This window comes from Synchiropus splendidus, chromosome 6, assembly GCF_027744825.2.
Source record: "Synchiropus splendidus isolate RoL2022-P1 chromosome 6, RoL_Sspl_1.0, whole genome shotgun sequence".
In the NCBI taxonomy this organism is placed as follows: Eukaryota; Metazoa; Chordata; class Actinopteri; order Syngnathiformes; family Callionymidae; genus Synchiropus; species Synchiropus splendidus.
In genome coordinates this window covers 23,407,594-23,431,585 of record NC_071339.1, presented here as the reverse complement: position 1 = coordinate 23,431,585, position 23,992 = coordinate 23,407,594, and the positions used below count along the sequence as shown (strand labels likewise).

The 23,992-nt window shown below is 41.5% G+C and overlaps 1 protein-coding gene across 4 annotated transcripts; it reads right to left on the bottom strand.

Moving 5' to 3' along the window:
- Positions 1-146: 146 nt before the first annotated feature.
- On the bottom strand, positions 147-15,809 carry arhgef3 (Rho guanine nucleotide exchange factor (GEF) 3). 4 transcript variants are annotated; one of them, XM_053869003.1, is made up of 13 exons: positions 15,601-15,809; positions 10,355-10,421; positions 9,148-10,304; positions 7,281-7,343; positions 3,563-3,670; positions 3,186-3,449; positions 3,040-3,102; positions 2,891-2,987; positions 2,719-2,795; positions 2,395-2,652; positions 1,959-2,129; positions 1,352-1,541; positions 147-1,179 (listed from the first exon to the last, which is right to left on the bottom strand). In XM_053869003.1, exons 3-13 carry the CDS (start codon positions 9,175-9,177, stop codon positions 722-724), a joined length of 1,779 nt encoding a protein of 592 aa, XP_053724978.1. In that variant the 5' UTR covers positions 9,178-10,304; positions 10,355-10,421; positions 15,601-15,809; the 3' UTR covers positions 147-721. The 4 variants fall into 4 exon arrangements, with proteins under 4 accessions (XP_053724978.1, XP_053724974.1, XP_053724976.1 ...); XM_053868999.1 differs by having other exon boundaries at positions 7,281-10,304; XM_053869001.1 differs by lacking the exon at positions 9,148-10,304.
- Between the last annotated feature and the right edge of the window lie 8,183 nt (positions 15,810-23,992).

Genomic DNA, 23,992 nt, shown 5'->3' with positions numbered 1-23,992 from the left:
TCGGGACTAAATTAAAATATACGGTTATATCTACAGCCTTTGATTACATGACATTACATGAGTCGTAACAAAATGTTGTAATTAAATACCAACAATTACGCTGAAAATGATTATGGCTCAATACAAGGCAAATGCTAACAGCATTTTTCAGAAGTTTATTTCAGTTTTTCAAACAAGTAGTACAGTATCATTCAAGTGTTGAGTCGAGACGCACAACAACAAACTTGGTTTTGTCCTTCATTTATATACAGATAAAGATAATGTACAGTTATTATTGATACAGCACATACATGAAAACTACTTGGAATTGTAGCTTAGACTTTGCTGTTTGGAAGAGAAATGAAAAGTGAACTAGGTGACAGGTGTGAGATGTAAATATTTTACTCATTTTATTAAATGCAAATATGGAATTCATGACAAATTTCTATATTTTAAGATGAGTTGTTTGGGAGAACAATACAATTTAAAAATACTTTGTCTCGCAAATTACACAGTTTATTCATGATTTGTAATTGTGTGGGTTTGAGTCGCATATGTGTGTTCACCATCAGGTGTGAGACACTCACATCTGTGACTACTTTTGCCTGCCCAGTTCTCTCTCACCGCCACCCAGTCTTACCCATGTTTATCTGCGAGAATAAATGCTGCCGGCAGTTTTATCATTTTTTCACATTGAAAGTCTCAGACGAGTGTTGTTCTGATTGGCTCTTTGGTCCAGCTGTCAGCATCTGAAATCATTGATGCCAGTGTTCACTGTCTCCACCACCTTCTGTTTGTCCTCCATACCTCTCATATCCACCTCTGTACAAGTTGGGATCTGTACAGAGTCTTGAATATCATCAGATCTATGGTCCTCTTCTGGTCCTTTTCCCGTCTCCTCCTCTGAACCTGTTTCTTCCTTCATCTCTTCACTTCCACTACATGTTGTAGACATCTCTTCTTCTAAGTGAAGATGGTCTTCCATCAAATCTAGTCCTGTTGTTTTCTCCGAGGCATCTGAATCCCGGCACACCCTTTCCTTCTGTTCTGATCCAGTGTTGTCTGCAGGAAGCGCTGCTGCCTCCTTGGCTTGTCTGATACAGTTGATCCACTGCTGCTTGTTGAAGGCGTCGCTTGCCTGGAAGCAGTGGCTCTGCAGCTGAACACCACTACGGTACCAAACTCGGAAGAAGTTCTTTGCTGTGGAAAGACAAAGAAAATGTGGTGTACAAATATGAATTTAAGATTCACCGTAAGGCATTGGAAAAGGTGCACCATGTCATGAAACAAGGATCATTTGGGACCAGTAAATCAACTCAAAAGTCTAGCCTGGCTAATCAAGGTCAGATGCTGTACATGATTTTGTACATACTGCGCTCGTTGTTGCTGAAGGCTCCTCTAATGGACCCGCCCACCTTCATCTCTCCATCTAACAGGTCTTCTAGGTCCAGTTCCCGGATGGGGATTGGCTGTCGACACAGCTGGTAGCTGACCGGGTGGTCGTTCAGCGAGTGCGACCGAGTGATGACCAGAACGTCCTGGAACAAAAACACGTGGAGCTTCTGCAGAGACGCAGAGAGAGACAAACTGATGACTTTCTGAAACAAGTTTTCTGTTCAGTCCAAAGTTTGCTAAAAAATGTTATTATACATACATGTATAATAACATAAAATATATAGTATGTATGTATGAGCATTTTCCTGCTCTGTTCTTGTCTTGTGAAAGAGATGTTTGGATGAAAAATGCAACTCCTTGAAGTGGTGTGCAATCTCTGTTGGAGTTGTTTTAATGGCAGAAGATGAATACAAGCTTGGGACGCATTTCACTTTTATACCAATGAGGAATGTAGATTGATCTTTGAAAACAAAAGTCAAAGTATAAACTTGTCATGGAACAGTGTTCAGCGCATGATTGGCATTGTGTTTAGTTTCACTCCTCTGACATCCTGAAGTCTTCCAACCATTCATTTATCTACTGACCAGTCCTCGGTTGTTCTTCAGCTCTCCATGGCAGCTGAGGGTCTTTGATCGCTCGATGAGCTCGTGCCTCAGACCCTCCTCGGTGTACAGAAGACGGTCCTTGTAGTACTGACACTCTGACTCTCCCGTCTGTCTGTTGATGTCAGCAACAACGTTCTGAACCATCAGCATCTGCAGAGCAGCGTTTGACAAGTCAATTTTCTCATTGTGGCCATGAGGCAGTGTTCATGTTGGTCATGCATAGATATATTTGATCAACAAAAAGAAAACTATGCTCTACTGAGACACCAAATTTAAATTGTAACTGGTAAACATAGAGAAGCCTATTTTGAAAAGTACTTGTTCATTTCAAAAACACGTTTAGGAGTAACGCTCAACATGTAAACATTTCATATTAATTTCTAGAAAACAGGAAGTAGAAGCTAACACTCCCCACCGCTTCATCCAGGTGTTGTCGATCCGGGTGGTCGTTTGGTGTGTGCTTCAAGATCTCCCTGAGCAACAGAGGGTACTTCACCAGACGACTGCGGGGGATGTCCAGGAAGTTCCATAGGTCCAACTTCCTGCTGAAAGGAGACTGGAGACAGCGCTGCAAGAAGTCCTGAACCCGGAGGTCTTGCTTCTTCTGGTCCAGCAAAGCTTTGGCCTTCACCTGATTGCTGCAGTACGGAGTGTACGAGGAGAGACATGGGAGCTGCAGAGACACAAGTACGTTTTTGTGGTGATGTTTTGTGTTGCTACCTGGATATGAATCACCTACCCAGGCAGTTAGAATGTGGCCTACATGTTCAGTGGAGCCATCTGGTTTCCTGGCATCTCTGAGACGACTCATCAGATCTAAAGGCAAAATCATGAGCGTTGTAGAAGGTGAAATGTTCCATCAATTGCACATTCAAAACCCAAAGGTGAATCCATGGAGGACTTGCTTTCACCTTCATGCAAAGGAATCAAGGAGTCCAGAGTTCCAAAGATCTGATTCAGTTCTTGCTCAGTCATGATTGACAGCTTCAGCATGGGATCATGATACACCTGAAAAAAAGCTTGGTTAAAAAAACATATACAAAAAGTTTTAAGACTGTACCTTTGTAGCCAACTTGAGATCCTCCACAAGGTCTTGCTCCCCCTGAGCCAGCTCAAATATGGCCTGCAGGAAGGGTTGGCACAGTTTCATCAGTGTAGAGGCGGCACTTTGGGAACTTTCTCCTCAACTTGATCATTTTGTCTCACCTCTTGTCTTTTGATCTCTTTGGGACTAAGAGGTTCCGTCGCTCCCAAACAGACGTCAAATGTCTCGCTCCAGAGTTTGCTGTCCCGTCTTTTGGCGCCCGAGCCTGTCCCCGAGGAGACCCTCATGGTGGCGGTGGAGGATGACACATTGGACAGCGTAGTTGAGATGACTTTGGTCTTCATGGTGGACAGGACGGGAGGCGGAGAGAGTGAAGCTGGGGCAGCTCTCTCAGTCCGATTCTCATTTCGAAAACTGATGGAGCGCTGCAGGAGTAGGATGAAATATTAATTGACAAATACAGAAATAAACAAAAACTAAAATCACAGAATTAATGAAAGTCAGAGAGAGCAGTAGTTTAAACAGAGTCAGTGATCACCTGCAGCGTCTGACTGATCCTCTTCAGAGGCGCCGCCTTGACCGGCGGCAGTAGGCCAACCAGAGACGTCACTCTGGATACAGGTTTGCTGCGCTTGCTGCTGGGCTCCTGCAGAATGACACACCACAGTGACTGACACAAATGTATGAGAGGTGATCTCCAAGATGTACTCAGATTAGTATGCTCAACTACCGTTGAGGGACAACTAGTGCTGTATGCTCAACCGCTACAAGATTCTGCATGACCTACACAAAGAGAAATCAATGTGTGTGTGGTGTGTGTGCCCCGCAGCTCCACAATACACTGATTAGTGGCACACAGCGAGAATCAAACTCATCAGAAACCAGTTGACCAGAAATACATCGACCTCTCATGTCACACTGCCCTCTTGAGCACCAAAAATATTCTCCCATCTGATCCGGCAATTCCAAAATACCTTTAAACAAATACATTTTTAACACAACCTACTTAAATCTCCATTTTTTAGTTTGAATGAGTCTCACCACTCTCTGTGCATCCAAGTTTGTCTTTCCTTTGCTCACCGCCAGCGAGCAACCAGACTTAAACTGCTGAGACAGCAGGGAGAGCGGGATCTGACCAGCAACCATAGTCTTCACACAACCAAAAAGTCCATGAAGGTATCTAGAGTTGTGAGGTAGAAATGTGAAAGCTCCAGGTGAGAGAAGGCTTTGGCTTTAAAGTCCGGTAAAGATTTCCAGAAGACTCCCCAAAGAGAGAGAGAGGGATTCGCTTAGCTAGTATGAGGAACATGAATGTTATAGTCCCATCATCAGCGAGAGGTCCAATGTCACCGCTGTCAAGACTGATCTCATCTTGCTCTATTACTGGACGCCAACTCTGACTAAATCCCACTCACAATTCTGGTCCCCTCCTATCTGACTCACTCTCCCTCACTCAGCTTCCGCTCAGAGTCCTCCTGAATCTTTCCATTTATTCATCTATTCATTTATCAGCAGGACTATTGTGAGCACCGACATGGATTCTCAGAAACGCTCTATTTTGACTCCAACTGTCAGCAAGTCTCCCTTGGAAATAACCAAACCCAAATCCAAAAAAGTGCTATTGTCTTGTGTGCATGGGTCAGAGTCAGCGAGACAAAGAACTTCTACGAAGCAAACTTTGCCTTTTATCAGCTCTATCACAGTCTACAGCAATGAAAAAAGAGGAGACACATTTCAAGACCACATATTCACAAAGACATATGCAGATGGTCACAGTGACACGGATACAGATGCACACTCAAGAATACATATGCAGACTTGTAAAGACACTCAATATGACAACAGGGGACGCTTAAAAACACTTTAAACAACGTTAACACACACAAACACTTTAAAGACAAAGACACTTATAGACATAAAAGCACATGGAAAATCAAATAACATAACATTTAATTCACATCCACATAAACCACACAACAGAGTCACTCAACAACTGAACAGCACTTGTCATTGTTCCAAATTTCCTCATAAGAGACTGACTAATATGAGGCTCATAGTAGACCTGATAGTGTCGCTAGTCTTTTCACCCCACTGACTCACTTAGTTGCATTGTTTTGACTCAAAGTAAATTACTCCAAACACGACTTTCACTGAATCATACAGACATTTAACCAGACTCACGTGATGTTCCTGACCTTTTGTGAGCTGCTTTGTTGACAAGTTTAACTTCAGTAGTGGCTCAACAGGAGTCTGAGGAAATCTCTCCTGGTGTGTTTTATTTTCAGACAGCTGCAAATCAACTGAACCCCTGACAAACTAGGTTAAAAGCATCAGAGGTTGGGGTTGGATAGAGTGAGATCTCCAGTCTGATGGTCTCGTTCTTTCAGGAAAAGACAATCAGACCATGCACCACATAAGCCACGAAAAACACCTCCTGGCGTGTTTTTTTTAATATTATGAAATAAAATAGCCTGTGTTGGTTCCCCTAAAGTAGAAATTGATTAAATATTAAAGATAGGAATCTAGACCTTACTTTGGATGCTGACTCAAGTCAATCTAAACTTGCCATGTTACTTTGAAACTAGTACCAATGTCTGACTCTTAAGAACACAAACTATGCAGCATTAGATATTTGTGTCAGGAGTTTGTGACGCTCCCTCCTGTCAGGGGTCCAGAACTCTTTTATCTGAAGAAAATAAATACTCAAAAAGCTGTGCACTGTTGTCTTCGCTGTTCACTGCGACGGAAAGGAAACCAAAATGTGCTTTGGTGCTGTGGTAGGAAACCAGATGACCAAGGCGGGGACTAACACTTGCAGGACAGAAACATGCTGTCGGTTCCTGCACTGAAAGAGCCTGTGAGTCGGTGGCACATGTGGCAATGGTGATGCCAAATAAAGTAGCAGGAATTAAAGCTCAATTTCTTTCATAATGGTTTAACTTTAACGAAAATGAAATGTATAATACTTTATCATACTCATAAGCCTCCATGTATCTCCCTTTCTGATCGCTCCTCTGATGTGACTGAGCCAAATCAATGTCGGTAATCTAGCGTTACACTCTGAAAGGCAAACTTTAATTAACCGATAAAGAATATTGATACTCTGCTGGCAACCAGCAGCTTTGACACTGGGAAGCTCCAGTTGGAATTGATGTGTCCTACTCTATTACTGTGTCACCTCGCTAGTTGATTATTGCAGAAATTTCATTTTTATGTTTAATTCAATTTCATATAGGCAATTCGAAATAGGCTGCTTTTCAGACCAGCTTCTGAGGCTACCGTTTGCTCCCTAAGTAGGTGACATTAAGACCATGTGTCGTTCAATATGAGGCTCAATCACCACCATTCTTTTCTGAGGAAAACACTTCTGAAGTTGTGTCTGGACTTGTTGCTCACTCATGACTGAATAGAGTTGACATCCGGTGTTAGAGTCAGACGGACCCACCCGGGAAGGAAAGGGGGTAACTCTATAAATACTGGAGGAGGTTGACTAACATGCAAAACAGAGAGCCACTCGTCCATCATAAATCATTGCCCCACTACTGAGAGGTGAAAATTAAGTTTGCTTTGTTGAGTCCAGGCATCTAGATTAGAACTGATGATGTTAGTGATGTTAGTTTGAAAGGTGAACTGAACTTACATTAATGTCCAGATTGCAGAGACTGTGGGAGTCCGCAACTCGATCGGCCTGCTTCCGCTTCTTTTTATTATTATTATTATTTTTTTTTTATTATTATTATTATTAGCATTCAATCAGAAACCAGGGTCCTCACCTGCCTCTTTCTTACCATGTTGCACCTTGGTAAATACATCTTTATCTGAAAGTCTCTCTGAGGGTCATGACATGTTACGAACACAACAGAAACCAACACGAACACACATCTTACTGCTGGTGTCACTGAGGACAAACCCATATGATTGATAGGAGGAGCATGGAAAACAAAAGAACACACGCAGATAAAAAGCAAATCAGAAATCATTGCCCCACTACTGACACCTGTCTTCTGAACTTAAATTTCAGTTTCTATTTAAGACCAGTGGCCAGGAAACAGGACGGATCTCATTCTGAGCCAGTTACACTTCAATAGATAAAGTCACAATTCTGTCACTCTGTCATCTATGATGGAGATAGCGAGCATTGTGAGTTGACCCAGATATCAGAGAGGTGAAGATTAAGTTTGCTTTGTTGAGTCAAGACACCTAAATTAGAACTGATGATGTTAGTGATGCTAGTTTGAAAGGTGAACTGAATTTACATTAATGTCCAGACTGCAGAGACTGAGGGAGTCCGCATCTCGATCTGCCTGCTTCCGCTTCTTCTGCAACACAAACACACATACATGTTTCAGTTCTGGATGGAAGCACCCAAACAACACAAAAAAAATAAACAAATAAATAAATAAATCAACAACCATCACACAACTCTCTCTCACAGACATTTTTTTACTCACCCAAATATACAATAACACACAATATAATAATAACAAACAAAGTTATACAAATGGACACAAAAGGCATTGCTTCTACGCACAAAAATGTAAACACAATCTAAAAGCTCACAAGTAAACACAACTTGAAAATACTCTTTACCCTCTAAACCTTGTGAGGACAGGCCAAAATTTCCTCACAAAGCAAAAGGACCTCACAAGAAGGTGGCTTGTAAAGTCTTGGTACTCACAAGTAAGGCAAAAATGCTTTAGATCTGTGAAAAGTTTTATACATGTTAGTACGTTTGTCATTGCCATAATGCTTTCCCCAGCCTCTCACCCTAACCTTGTTAGGACCAGCCAAACAATCCTTAACTTGAAATTCAAATTTGAGCCTCTATAGTTTCACACTAATAGACCGGAAGGAGATCAATTCCTTCTGCGGTAAATATGTCAACCATCAATTGTTAGACAGGAAGCTGCTCAGGTGCAAGGGCTCAACACTTCCTGTTTGCTGTCATGGCAACAACAACAGGAAACCTGTCACTGGTCTGTGCACCGCCTCACTCCTTTGCTATTGTTTCTGTTGTCCCTCGGCCTGTGTGTCCAGCCTGTCATGTGTCGCGCCTCAAGACACACTGATTTAGAATTGGTGGAACTCATCAGCTGAGGGTCTGAAATCTTACTTAGAAGTGATACACTCAATGACAGACTTGGCCAAAAACTGAAAATCAAAATTTATTGAAACCATTGGATCTTATTCATGCTTTAACCATTCACAGTTCACTATGGGAATAGACTTCATAAAATTAAGTCACCAGCATTATAATCACTATAATTTGACATGAATTAGGATCAATTGTTTTTATTTTTGTGTATATTTTTCCACTGCAAACTGGCATGCATTCTAAGTGGTTTATTTATCATTTATTAGCATTATTATTAGCATTATTAGCATCCAGTCAGAAACCAGGGTCCTCACCTGCCACTTTCTTAATCATCTTGCACCTTGGTAAATACATCTTTATCTGAAAGTCTCTCTGAGGGTCATGACATGTAACTAACACAACACAAACCAACACAAACACACATCTTACTGCTGGTGTCACTGAGGACAAACCCATATGCTTGATAGGAGGAGCATGGAAAACACACAGAACACACGCAGATAAGAAGCAAATCAGAAGAAGCAAAGAGGCAAGATACAGTTAAAGGAAAGAAATAGGTGATAAGAAGTGACACAGCTAAGTGATTAAAATGATGGGAGTAGATAAATGAGATGACAGAGAGGGGGCAAACAGTGAATAGGAGGAAAAGTGCTTGTTTGTTCTCTATTGTGTGTCCTGGATATTATATAACCTGCCGACCTTTGACTGGGGGACTCCCTTTACAATCTCACTGTGACTCCACTGCAGCGTTAAACATATTTAACCAACGGCTACATGAGAAAAATCTTATCATAATTCTAACACCATGCTATCCAGCCATACTTTTGCAAGCACCAACAAAAGTTTTATGGGATTTAAATTCCTTACAAGCCATGCTGCTAAGCGCATATGAATCCCAGTCAATGGAACATTGAAGATATTAGTTTCGATTAGATGGCCTTTTTTTATAATGAGTCATTATCACTCCACATTTGTTATAGTCATTAAAGTGGAACATCAGTTTACTATGCTGTCTTCTGCAAACTCACCAGATAGTAAACAAACAGGCAGCAGCCCATTCTCCAAATCTTTGAGCTCAAACTGAAAAACAACCGTCTTCCACACCAACGTTGATCCTTCTCTTTCTTACTCCAACATCCTCCTGCAGGATAACGTTTTCTGATTCTAATTTATTTCTGCTTCCAATTTATTTCCCAAGCCTTCTCCTCTCGGCTCGCTCCATCCTCCTGCTACATCATCAGCTCTTCTTCTACTCTGCGACCTCTGAGTGGCTCAACAGACCCTCAGGAACAGGAACCCTCCTCATTGTGTGTCCACTCAGCTCCCTCTGGACAAACAGGACGTGACGATTGACGGGGGAAAGAAGCGCTGACTAAAAATAGGACCAGTCACACAAAGCAAGTGCATTTATACTGCGCATCAAACAATCACTCAACAATAGCTTTAGTTTTTATGGACCGTTGTGATGAGCAATTATCAGGGGGCACCTAAAAGGAAAGGAGGGAGGACGCAAAGAGGCATGGAAAGGGAAAGATGAGGGTAGAATTATGAGAGGTGGAACTGCTATGGCTTTAAAGGGAGGGAATGAATATCGGGGTTAGGGATGGAGAGATGGATAAAGGAGACAATGCAGAGAGAAATAGACAAGGACAGGTGGGACAAGTTGATAAAGAAGAGTGAACATTAGAAGGCAATGGAGGTGAAGCATGATGAAATGAAGGGACAAGAAGGAAATGATGAGGGGACAGTGAAAGGGGCAAAGGAGAATACAGAGTGAAGGGAGGAAAGGTATCATTGAGGAAGTAAAGAATACGAGAAAAGGGGTGAGAAGAAGAAGGAGAACCGCCTCAACTTGCTCTTTCAACTCGTAGTAGAGTAGAGCTGCTGTTTCCTAACCCATTGAAATGAGTGAGTTGAGGTGTTTTGTGCATTTCACCCTGGACACCTTCCTTTAGAGGTGGTTCAGGCCATTCAGGCACGGCATTATATCTCCCCACTGGCCTGAGAGATGGTGGATGTTGACTGGGAGAGGGGCATCTGACGTGACCTTTTGAAGCTGCTGCCGCATCAATCACTCAACAATAGTTTCAGTTTTTATGGACTGTTGTGGGGTTGTGATGCAACGAAGAAGCGGATCAGGATGGAGGGATGGGCGAGGTGAAGGACAGAGGGAGGATAGAAATTTCTAACAAGGAGACAAGAATACAACTAATCATTTGAAGGACTTGATCTTACCGCTCTGAGGGACCAGCCATTGGGAGAGGGAAGCGAGAAAGTGCAAGTCTTCTTATGCAATCTTGACCTGAAGGGAGGATGGACAAGAGAGGAAGGTAACATGATCAGTTAAAAGACAAATCAGGAACTGATAGAGAGCAGGTGGGTTGTTTTTCCACAGACAGGCGTCTCAAATATAAAAAAAAAAAAAAACACTGTTGAACATCACAAGAGCTGCGGTGAGTCTTTGCGTGGGCGCCCCCTTGTGGCTAAAGTACTTCGCTCAAGGAGTAGTTTTTCACTTCCAACATTAATAATACAGTTTTCGATTTTTTTAAAGTGTTCACATATTCTGTGTCCGTGAAAATACTTAAATTAGTGTTGGTAGTACTGACATCACAGGGTCTGCAAGAGTTAATGCATAAGCAGTTGTTTGAAGAAGTAGCAGCAGCTGTGACCTTTTGTTCAGATTTATGAGCAGAAGTGTTAGTAAATCAGGGAGAGCGAGACTGTGAGAGTATGTCTTAAGTGTGTTGCGTCTTGGTATGTGAAAGTCTTGCAGTCGCGTTCATGTGAAATCATTTGGAGCAGCAGCACAACTCCCAGGAACATATGAGTCATGCTTGCACAGCACTGTAATCTATATCAGACCTGCGTCCCTCTCAAGCCCAAACTTTTATCAAAACCTTTAGGAGGAGCAGAAAAACAAATCTAACAACTATGATTGGGATAAAATCAGCCAAGTTGCAATGTATATTTTCCCGTTATAATATATATTAATATATAATAAAATTGAATTTTTTGGTTTGATGGACATGCCCCATGATTCAACATAATGTCATGACTCCTTCCTCATAAGCTGTTAACAGCATAAGCTCTTTTACGAATAATACAAATAATTCACCTGGCTTTCCAGCATATATTTCATGAATTCTGTAAGTGGCTAAATATGAATCTTTATTATTATACATATAATGAATCAATCAATCAATCAATTTTCCACAGCAATATCTCTTCATGAAGCCTCAGAATGGATTATTTAAAATGTATATTGACGGCCTTCAGTTTGATCCACAATGTAAACATTAACAATATTTTCAATAATTTTGTTTATTTATTTATTTATTTTTTAGACAAATACACGCGTGCCGTGGCTATTATTATTAATATTATTATTATTAGTAATAGTAATTTGGCAATTTTATTCTTCTCCAAGTCCCTCCAGCTATGGTTCTTCTGTCTCTCCTTTTCCATCCTATCTCTTTCACATTTTTTTTTACAATTCAAGATACATCATTCATACTCGTTTTCCATTTCTGGACTATAATAAAAGAGAATATAAATCTGCATAAATATTCATACATAAAAATATATAATATCAAAATATAAAACACAAAAGCCATTACAAAATAATTTTTCCCCTTTGGATGGAAGTCATACAAGTATGAAACAGTAATTTATATTTACAATAAAAAGCAGAAAAAGAAAGAAAAAATTAAAACTCTTATCACCAAGAATAGCATAGAAGTAAAACAGAGAGGAAAAACACAATAATAACAATAATAACACAATGACAATAATAACAAAAATAATTGTGGTCAAATTGGTATTTTTGTGTTCTCAAAAAGTAGGTAATTCTCTCCAAGAGTGAAAATTCATCAACGTAGAGGGATCAGGCCAATCATGTGACAAATGTTGTACTTGCTGCCAATAACATTTGCATTAATTTTGCCAAAATATAGGGATGAGAAACTGTTTGCAAAAAACTACAGAATTATTTTCCAGTATTCATTTTATTTAGGGAATCATGAATGAACCTAAAGAGATGGACTGACGAAGGGTCCTTCATCCAATACAAGGGAGGAACCCGCTTTACTCCCCCATGTTTAAAGTAAGGGAACCAACACCCTCATTCCTCGTCATCATTGGCTACTTTCCCAGCGAGCATCATAATGGTTGAATAAAAGCAAGACAGTTAATTCCCACACCCACAGCTGACATTATAACAAAAGATAATCATCTCACACAAACACAAACAAAGACACACACCCACACAAACCAGCAGTGCAACATACTGCAGCTGGAGACGCTGTGACTCGTGACAGGACACGTCACCCGAATAGGATTTTCAACGCCACCACATTCCTGTCATCATACCTGTCTGTCAGAGGCAGACGTGTATCATATCAAGACAGATTCACTGCCAAATAAAACCTCTGCAGCTCATGCTTTCATTCAGGGGCCTGCGCTTTTCTCCAGTACTGCCAGATGAGGTGTCCAGGAGACAGGAGATGGGCCTCTATGCTTTCCATTCCTCTTCACTATTTACAATACAGACTTCAGCTATCGTCGGTGTATCAGCAAGGGTGAGGAGACTGAGTACAGGGCTGTGGTGGAGGACTTTGTTGCTTGGTGACAGCTGAACCATCTGCAGCTCAATGTGGCAAAGTCCAAGGAACTGGTGGTGGACCTACAGAGGATCAAGTCTCCTGTGACCCCTGTTTCCATCCGGGGGATATGGTCGAGGACTATAAATATCTTCGTCCTCACAGACAATAAACAGGACTGGGCTTGGAAAACTGAGGCACTTTACAAAAAAGGACAGAGTTGTCTCTACTTCTTGAGGAGGCTCAGGTCCTTCAACGTCTGCGGGACAATGCTGAGGATGTTTTATGAGCCGGTGGTGTCCAGTGCAATTCTGTTCGCTGTGGTTTGCTGGGGCAGCAGATTAACGGTGGCGGACACTAACAGACTCAATAGACTCATACGAAAGCTTGTGATGTGGTCGGGGTGAAACTGGACTCCTTGGAGACGGTTATGGAAAGAAGGATGCTCCTGAAACTAAGGACAACATCACCCACCCCCTCCATCAGCTCCTGGTCCAATACAGAAGCACGAGGACCAACAGACTGAGACGACCCATCTCAAAGACTGAGCGCCACAGGAGGTCCTTTCCTCATCCTTGAAAAAATTATAATGAAGGATTCTTTGGCACGTTTTTCTGTTCACTCTGTCCTTGAATCTGCACTTTCTTGCACATTGTTTTTTAGCTCTTTTGAATTACTTTTTGCACTTGGTAATATTATTTCTTTTTAATTTTATTGTGATGTGTTATGTACAGAGCATGTTACGAACATAATTTCCTTTGGGATTAACAAAGTTTTCTGATTCTGATTCTGATGTTATGCATAGTTAACTTCCTGGTTTGGAAATGATTCATAATATTTCACAAGGATTATATTTGAAGCCATTCTGAATGGTGTCTGCAGAACGGCTTGATGACTGGGACCAGTTGACTCTGTGAATGCCTAAACTCTCATGATTCACAGAGAGACACCACATGGAAAATGTGTCGGCATGACAGCGCCACTCAGGAAGGAAGAGGCAGTTACGTTTTTGACTGTAGACGATGATTTTATCATGTAGGTTTTCAACAAACTGCAGTAGATGTGCAACGCTGCAATGAAAATCAGCGTCCATGTGTGACCAAGCAGGATCGACTGTTCTCATTTCTCAGTGGCAGCAGATTACACTAAAGCTTCAAAGTTCCTCTCACATACCACTGGTTCATTCTCCACTGATAATCCTGAGCAGGTCACAGGGAGCTGATCCCAGTCGAATTTTGCCTGAAAAACCAAGCTCTGTTTGATCATGCCATCCAGTCTGACCCTTGTTTGAATGAAATGACTTTCAGCATGTTGGGAAATTGTGAAAATAATTACAAGTCATGCCAATCAACATTGATTAATTATTCCCAGAGTCATTGTTTGAATGATCTTCTTTCTTTTGAAACATGAAATGCAGGTCCTTCAGCCCACACGTCTTTGCATTGAAGTGATGAGTTCATCCGTGTTCTCTCCTCTAGGTCATGGGGCTGCTACTCCACTGAGGCACATGATTTGTTGCTACCATTCTCATCCTTTTGGCTCTAAGCGTATCAGTCAAAACTTGGATGCCATTAACTTAGATGCCTTTTTCTTGATCATGATGTGGTGCTGTTGGCTCAGTCACACTGAAACCCTTGTAGGTGAATGTGAATCATCTGGGATGCTCCAAGTCCAAGGTGGAAATGACATCATTCCCCTGGTGGAGGAGCATCTTGTAGTCTTGCTCACGAGTGAGGGAAGAATGGAGCCTGATACTAAGACGGATAGCTGCATCATTGTTGCCACTGTGAAGAAAGAGCTGAGCTAGAAGGAAAAGCCCCCTGGAAGAGCAGGAGGAGGTTTCTGGGTGAAGGACATCTGGGCCTCTTCACTACAGAAGCTAGTCATATTCTACCACCAAATCACAGTTATTTTCACAACTATTACTATATTTTCCATGTTGGTGAGACATAATTACAATGCACATTTTGTAGTTTTTGCTTCAAGACATCATGTTGACTTCTGATGCACTGACCCAGCTAATAATGCTCAGCCACGATTACATAATTACAATTCCTTCAGCTAATACTTTTCAAAGTAAGCTGACACGATGCCCTTTGTTATTTAGTGCCAAGAATGCCGTCTCAAGGCCCACACTGACTGCACCACTGGCATTCAGACCACTTGTTCCATTAAGCCACTGATTGTTGGACACTTTCTGGTGAAGCTCCATTAAAGAAGATATTAAAATAGGAGCAAAAACTCGTGAGTGATACTACTACTACTGTGTCTGGAAATAATGTCACTACTGTTTATAATCCCTGAATGATAATATTCCATACATTCTTTAATTCTCATTGAACTTGTGCCTCAACTTATAACATTGAATTGAAATGTACACAAGCGACACATTTTATTCATCAGTGTTTTAGGTGCTAAGCAATTCCTTTAAATATGAATTCATTGTTTTGCCCATGGCGCCAAAAACTCCTGAAATGCCTCTGAGATTAAGACAACTGCTCTGTTGTAAGGACTACTAACCACTAACTAAGAATGTACAGCTATTTTTGCAGAAGAGGAGTGAAAATATGCTCGCTATAGTGAAACTACCCGAGACAGACACACTACTGACATGACAATATCTACACACAGAGAAGTGTTTTGTTGAAATCAGCCGGGGTTTTGACTCACATGAGTGCTTCACAACCTATTTTTTCTCTTCTTTTTATCACTTTAAACTCTTTTCCCCGTCCTGAGAACGTCATTCACGTCAGTCCACATTCTTCTCATCTGACCCAAACGAACACACCCAGTTATTCTGCACACTTTTCACAAAATACAAAATCATGAACTAATCGTTTTTGTTTTGTTTTGTTGTTGTTTTTCTCGGTGTCTTCTCACCTGGATCGGGGCTGAAGTTCATCATCACCTGTCTGCATCGGACCGAGGAACCTCTGGACGAGCCACTGTCAAAACAGAACCGCCGCCCCACGAACGGAACCGATGCGTCCCACAAAAAGACAGAGAACTTGGGCCAAAACATAAACAAAAAAACGTGATTTGAATCAAAAGCCCTGCACAAGAAACGAGTTGCTTTGATTCATGTGAGGATTTGAACAAGACGTCAAATGAGTTGGACAACTTCCGTTGGAATCTTCAAAGTAAGAGTTGTATGAGCAAATTACTCCATGTTAATAAGAAAAAGACTTAAACTAACATCATTCGTGATATTAGCCACTCGTAAAAAATATTGACATTAAAATATTTAGTTTTGACTAACTCGTTCCGCTTTTTTATATGAATTTTGGTTACAGATTTGATTTTGCAATTATTAGGTTCGATTCATACACTGTATAATTAGTTGTATTCTGACTCATTCGTGTCTTTAAATTGAATACTAACATAAATTTGAAAAATATAACTTCTCAGTTATTGTTTACAAATGTATTGATTCTAATGGCAAGTGTGTTGCGTAGCGGAACAGGCGTTTAATCCTTATTGTTTATGCTAATAGACTAAATACAGCCACAACATCTTAACTATGTCGAGCTTGAGCCATTATTCTGAAATCACGTTGAGTTCAGAGACTTTAGAAGCTTCTGTTGGTTTAAGAACTTGATGCCCCAGAGCGCCAACACAAAAGAATTGTCTGCTAGTTTGTACTTGACTGTCCCAGTCTCTCTCTCTCTCTCTCTCTCTCTCTGTCTCTCTCTCTCTCTCTCTCAGTACCTCATTTTCATGTAGATATACTGTTCTTGGGAATGCACCTACTTTGTGCAGGCATTATGAGGCATGGTTTTGGCCACAATTTGACCCTTAAAACTTCAAAATAACTGGATCATTATAATTCGATTTAGATCTGGTTCAGATTCCCGGTAAAGGTGAGCCATTTGTTTTGGATGGTTAGGTTTAGGGGGAGGGGAAAGCATGGACGTCAATGAAATGTCCCCACAAAGACATACAAAGTGTGCGTGTGTGTGTGTGTGTTAAGAAGACTATCAGCTAGTAGTGAAATCTCTGCTAGGCATAAAGTCATAAAAATTCTTTCATACAATTTCAAGATGAACTTATTTACATATGAATGTAGAACCACGGGCCTTTGTAATTGCATTTACTTCTCACTGTGGCTCTGATTTGTATGTCATGTTTTATATTATTATTATTATTATTTATTTTTTAATTTATTTTTTATATATATTTGTGCTGAGGGCCGGGTATTACTTTTTTATGAGGCATTTTTTGTACCCATTTCTTTGTTGGTCATGTGTTCACATGCCAGACGTTTGATTTTATATAATTTCTTTTTGACATTTCAGAAAATGTCACTTCAATTGTTCCAAAGCAAAAATGATATTCTGCATTGGTGCTGTCAAAGGTTCCATCTCACTCTCTTCCTAAATACTGTTGACAAAACATCCATATTGAAGTCAGCAGAGAGACATTGTCTTTTGCTTGGGAAACAATGCCAGAACACTTGCTTCCATCATGAAAAGGCTCTTCTGCAGGAATGTCAGGTGTCGCCCCCATCTGGTGATACCTCAGCCATGCATCCTGGCCAGCAGCACTGTGGCAGTCGCCTGAGAAAATCAGCTGCTGCAGGGTTTTACTGAGGCAGCGCCATTCTAAATGTATATCATCCATGATCACGTTTAACATGGCTCTTATTCAGCCAATGTGAAGTTTTTTCTCTTTGTTTGAACTTTATGAAAATTTTTCTCTCATTATTGTTGTACTGCTGATACTTAACATGAGAGCATTGTGTGTGTGTGTGTGTGTGTGTGTATATATATATATATATATATATATATATATATATATATATATATATATATATATATATATCTCATCTATATATCAGATGATCTCAATTTCCCCAGGTCGTCCTGAACTGTTTTCCTAATACTATTCTATCTAATTTGCTTCACCTGTTGCCAGAAAACCAAAAACATATCTATCGGTTGATTGAAATGACAGCAGTCTTACAGCTGGGGGAAAAAAACAAGACGCTCCAATTCTCATGTACTACACAAGTTCCTTTTCTTTTGTTTTTGTCCAGCATTATATTTGTTAGATAGCTTTTGTCTCATTATAATAGAGAGTAACTATCTAATATTGTATACAGATCTCAGTGGCAGTGCCGCTATCATTAGTTTATCATTCTTTTTTTTTTGTCTTGTTTTGTTTTGTGTAAGTCCATGTTGTTATTTTTCAGTGTGAAGGTTAGTGTTTTTTTTTCTCTGGCAGTACTGCTGTTTGTATTGTCACCGTTTTAATACAAAATGATGAATAAAATATATTTCAAAGTGGTCATAAATCCTGGCACCCCACAATATTATGTTCATAGGGGCAATTTGATTGACTTTGTTTGTGTGCCGTACCTTCCAAAAAGCATTCAGTGGACTGACAGGATTTGCAGCGTTTTGATTTTTTTCAATTCTCTTTTTGTTTAAAAAGTCATGTGAGATGCTGGTGCAGGTTTCTCTCACCAAGTAGGCTATTTGGTCAAATTGCTTTCTGGAAGACAAAAGACAGACATCATGATCTGAACACACAGTGTTGAGGAGTGTTGAAATAATTCACTCTTGTGTTGATGCGTCCCAGCGTGCAGTGCAGGATTGAAATCCAAAAAATACAACATATACTCTGATACTCATTTCACTGATGTCATCACACCGTCGCACTGATGTGAGACACAGAGGAGCAGCAGACTCTGACTCACAGTGATGTCATCACATCTCCGGTGACCTCCAGCATATGATACATTTTACGACATCACTCTGTGATTGCTTGGCTTGATAGCGTCATCATCTCTCTCACCAAAGAAGCCACTTTTATTATTTTATTTTCAGAGACAATTTAGGAAATTCCACCTCACTCTATGTAAACAGTGACCTAAATGAATCACTTATCAGGTCACAATGCCTGTGGGAGAGAAGCTACCTCGGGGATTTATGAGACACTCTGAACCCAAAGTCAACAGTCGCCGCCAGCGGAGGAAACCAGCTATCGACAAAAGTAAACTTCAAAAAGAGGATGTTGCGTTGTTGCACCAACGTAGAGTTATCTCTCCCAACCCATTTGCACCTTTACCCTGCCGAGCCCACGTTAATAAATCACTCACTGATCAGCTGGACAGCTTTAAAAAGAGAGCGAGCAGACAGACAGCAGAAAGGAACCTGGACCAGAGACCTGCATCATGGCATTGAAAGTTCTCAGCCTGGTCTGTGCTGTCATCCTGTGTGGGTACACTGCGGCTCGTGGAGTGCAAGTGCGGGTGAGTACACTATTATTTAAAGAACAGCTTTTGGACTGGTAAAAGTCGGTAAAACCAGTTTCTGCGTGCAGCCTGAATGCTTTCCCATCATTCATATTGCTTTCTACTCGGCACACCAGTTCTCACTGACAGGGTTTGACAGTGAGAGGAGACATGCAGCCTGAGACAGACTGATGATCTGCCCCTGTTTCTCACAGAGCTGAGAATGGCATTCGGTGAAATTTTAACATGCTGATTTTTTTAATTAATTACAGCAAAATACATAAATTCATGAAAAAATAGATTCATTATTTCATAAGTGTCCTTCACCACACTCTTCAAATGTCACTGCAAATTTTTCATTTCATAATCGGATGCCTTGATAAAAACATCCATGATGAAGGGTAATAAAAAAACACAAAATAAAACACAAAAAAAGATGATCCACCCAAGACTCACACCGGATATTTATACAATTTTAATTTTAAACGACTTATTTCTATTCTTAAACCTCCTAAAACGTGATCCTGCTTCTTGGCTGCAGCAAACATTTCTAAACTGTGACATATGTATTATCTACTATGCTGTAAAATATATATCTCCTTGTAGTATAGTGGTTATGTAATGTTGCAAGGAGAAGAGGTATAAAATGTGCCAAAGATATGACCTTAATGACACCATCTCAATAATTCAGTGATGGAAGCCAAAAATGTGATTTCAATCTGAACACATTTTTGACAATTTTAAGTTGGTTGCTTCCCTGTTTGTGCATTGTTGCTGTATTAAACCCCAAAACTATCTAATCTTATCTTGTTTTATCTTTATGATCAATAATGTGGATGAACTGGCTGTCACTAACTGTCCTGCTTTTCTTTCAGTGCCGCAAGGTCATGACTTTATCTTTCTAGCCTAAATTGCATGATCAAGAGTTTTAAAAAAATGGAACTATAAACAACATTGTGTAATTTTGATTACCAAAATGTCATAGCCTCCATTTCCCCCCTTATTTTATTCATGCTTTGTCATGAGACAGAAGAAATGTTCTAATGCATTGAGAATGAATGGTTTTGAAAATAAGCATTTTCAGTGTCAGAATATTATACATGTGCATTATAGTGCACATTGAATGCATAAACAATTTGTTTATTTTATAGTTGTTCCCTTCTATAAATGCAGTATTATTTAAGCATTGGAGAACAATTGTTTTTGGAACATTTTCCGCATATTGCTGTAGTTTTTCACATCGATGGCCGTCCCTCTCTTCCAGGTGGGAGACCGCAGCTTCCCTCTAGAATCAGTAAAGGAGCTGAAGGAGTTGATGGAGATCAACGGGCAGATGCACCCTCACCTCGCTGAAACAAGTGTGGCAGCTGTTTGTTCTGATCCTCTGCTGCCTGAGGTCTTTTGGCAAGTGTGTCAGAGTCGAGGCGCTGGACTGATGCTTTCCAGACTGGGTGAGGTTCAGTTCCTAGTCTGAGGCTCCCTCCTAGCCAGCATGTAACAGCTCAAGTGTGTCTTAAACTTTGCTAGTTCCATGGTTCTGTCCTGCAGTGCATTGTTGAGAAGAAAAAACTGAAAAACCCATGCTTACTAATCCTGAGAAGATACATCTTAAGTCATCTGAACATGCTTCCTCGTGTATATTCCAGGATGTGTATGATTCCTGTGTCCGCTCACATGCTTCTTTCTCCCTGTTGCAGTGACCATCATCTCCTCTTCAGATCCATGTGAAATATGCGCCAACCCTTCTTGCTACGGTTGTCTAAACTGAACACCCAGGCGTGGAGCACTGTCTGGGACGAGTCCTTCTGGAACTCAACCATGGATGGATCGCATCTTCTCACTGTCTACACGCGGCTAAACGGTCAACCAAAAGGATAGAACTAGTTACATGTGCACTCTGACTGTTGAGTTTGTTTTGTTATCTTTCATACTGAACTTTTAATTTATTGTCTGCTTAATAAAATGTCTTCTTTGCATTATACCACTGGGTTTTATTTATTTGTATTCAGATTTTGCCTAAATGTGATGAATGCACATCACTAGTCTGTGGATGCCTTTATCGACAACGGAAATAAAACTATTCTGATTCTGATGGACAACTGGGCAGAATGGGAGGAGAAAGCAAGCGTGGGAAAAAAAAGGAATGTCAGTTCTTACTCCACAGTTGCTGAGGAAAGACAGTTGATATGTTTGGCAAACACCAGAGGATGATGAAGAGGATGAGATGAAGGAGTGACTGTGGGAACCCCCGATGAGAAATGCAGCAAGAAGAGGAAGCTGAAACACAGGAAACCAAAATGAAATGTTGATAAGTAAACGCTGCTTTGGGTATCAACTTGCAGGGGGCCGCTGTTAATGAAAGTACAATCCTCCAGACAAGGAGCACAACAAACAAAGTTTGGTTGCTTGAGCTTTGATGGAAGTAAAACGAAGACACTGTGATTACTCGTGTAGACAGGTCTCAACCGGCAAATCACAAAGTTGCGCCCACTAGTGGCCGCCAACAAAAACAACACAACAAGAAGTTCTCACATTTCGCTCTCACACACAAATAAACCTCAGACTGTTTGTCATTTTGTTCACATATTTCCTAGTGTGTATGCTGGCAGCTAATGGCCTTTTTATTTTTCTTACCATGGATTTGTCAGTCAAATTAAAATCCCACAAACCGCTATCTGCTTTATTCGCTTCAAGTAGTGATTCCACAGAGACAAACTGGACTGGGATTCTGTCCATGTCGTGGCAACCTGGGATAATGGTTTACTGATCAAGCAGTGAAATTTAAGCCATGATGGAACGCAGCTATCTTCCCTCTGGTATCATTAAAAGCAAGTCATTTCCCTGTCATTGTCAAAGGTTCAAAGTCTTCATGTTGAAAAACGATGGAGGAATAGGTAGGGGATTTGTTAGTGCCTCAGTTGCTGTGATTGACTGAGGATAGCATCGAGATCTCAAACACTCAAAGAAGATAAGAAGAAGCTTATTTAATTGCAGCTTGATTTCTCTTCCACACGATGGTACAGCCAGGCACCATTAGAAATATTAGACTTCTAATAAAAAACAAACATGCAGTTTGAAACAGCAACAAAGAATACAAAATAAGTCATTTATTAGTTATGCAGTAATCAGGAGCTGCATTTTGTGGCAATTTTTTCTAATGTTCAGAAATGTGCTGGAACATGCTACTTTTGTTACTTGTTACTTTTTGGCTGTTACAGGAAACCAATGATGTTTACTGATGCAGCAAACATGGACCTGCAGACGACAGGTCGTCCAGCACAATAAAGCATTTTTTTTAATATAATTTCGACCCAAAGCGGAAACGAATACGAAACCAGAAGTAGCAGGCAGTAAGGCATCTTGCTTCAGATTGTCGTTCAGATTTCTTTATTGACTTGGCGACCTGTTGAGTCCAGGTTGCGAAATTAAAGACGTGTTTATTTGTATACATGTCTGTAAAGTTTTGTGTTTAAAAGTTGAAGCTATGAAAATAATGCTTACTCACGTAACCCAGGTTCTATGAATATGTGCTCCGCCCTCTAACGGCCTTCGCTATTGGTTAATCCACATCGAGGCACTGGCCTCGGCCTGAGACTTCGATTGATTGGCTCTCCGCCCAGGAAGGCACCACCCACCGCTCCCGCCGTTCTACTCCTTTTGGAACACAGCGGAAACAGGCCTGCTGGGCAGCCAGTTAGAGGGCTACGCACATATTCATAGAACCTGGGTTACGTGAGTAACCATCATTTCTATTTCATATCTGCTCCGCCCTCTAACGGCCTTCACTATTGGTTAAAAACCGCGGCGAAGGCCGTAGGGATTAGTTCACTCCCAGCATGGCCTTACAGAAGACGTGACAGGAAAGAACCAAATCAACGACCAGAGGGTCCAGCCATGGTCGAAGATCCCTGAACAGACAAAACAGTGTGAGCCACTGAAGTGTCTGTCATGTCTCTCAGATAGTTCTGAGCAAAGGTCGAAGCAGAAGACCAAGAAGCAGCTTGACAGATGTCTTCCATAGAAGCACCTCCGAAAAGCACAGCAGATGAGGAGATGGCCCTAGTTGAATGAGCCCTGAGGCCCCCTGGGGCCACAGAGCCTTCAGCTTTGTATGCAGCAGAAATGGCCATACAAACCCAGTGGGCAAGGCGCTGCGAAGTGACAGCTTTGCCTCTCAGGTTCCCTCCATAGCAGACAAACAGACTATCGGTCAGACGAAAGTCCTTTGTACTGTCCACATAGCAAGCTAGGGCCCGCACCGGGCACAACCGGTGCATCCTAGCCTCCTGGTCAGACTGATGAGGTGGGGAATAAAAGGCCCTCAACATCATGACTTGAGACCCATACGAAGCCGTGATGACCTTCGGTCTAAAAGCCCTCACCAAAAAACATACACCGTGGGCTCACAGACAAAGCTGTCAGATCGCCCACTCTCTTAGCTGAAGCTAAGGCAAGAAGAAGAGCCGGCTTCAAGGACAAAACGTCCAGCGAAGCGGCAGCCAGTGGTTCGAACGGAGCTCTACAGAGCCCTTCTAGAACCACCTGCAAACTCCAGGGCGGAATTAGGTTCCTCACAGGAGGCCTAATGCGCCGAGCGCCAAGCAGAAATCTCTTAATGACCGGGTGACTCCTCACAGAGACCTGGTCAAAACCTTGGTGCCCAGCTGAAATGGCGGCCGCAAACACATTGAGTGTAGACGCCGCCCGGCCCTTGTCCAACAGCTCCTGCATGAAGGACAAGATCTCCGCCACAGAGCAAGCAGACGGCGAAAGCTGTCTCGCTGCGCACCAGCTAGCAAACACCCGCCACTTGGAAGTGTAAAGTTTGTTGGTAGCTGGTGCACGGGCGCCCTGCACCGTCTGGATGACTGCGTCCGACAGCCCCATGTCCAGCAGTCTCACCCTTTCAGCAACCAGACCTTGAGAGGTCGACCCAGGACAGGACAGGACCGAAGCCGGCCCTGATCCTGCACCAGAGCCCTGTGAGAGTCTGGAATCGTCCAGGGTGGACCCGCCGCCAAGCTGACCAGGTCCGGA

Excerpts from the sequence above, each read along its gene's own strand:
- arhgef3 (XM_053868999.1), bottom strand. The coding sequence starts at position 7,463 with ATGTCTGTGAGAGAGAGTTGTGTGATGGTTGTTGATTTATTTATTTAT. Across the intron at positions 3,450-3,562 it reads GGATCAGTCAGACGCTGCAG|CGCTCCATCAGTTTTCGAAA; the intron begins GTGATCACTGAC and ends CTACTCCTGCAG. Across the intron at positions 2,653-2,718 it reads GCCACATTCTAACTGCCTGG|CTCCCATGTCTCTCCTCGTA; the intron begins GTAGGTGATTCA and ends GTGTCTCTGCAG.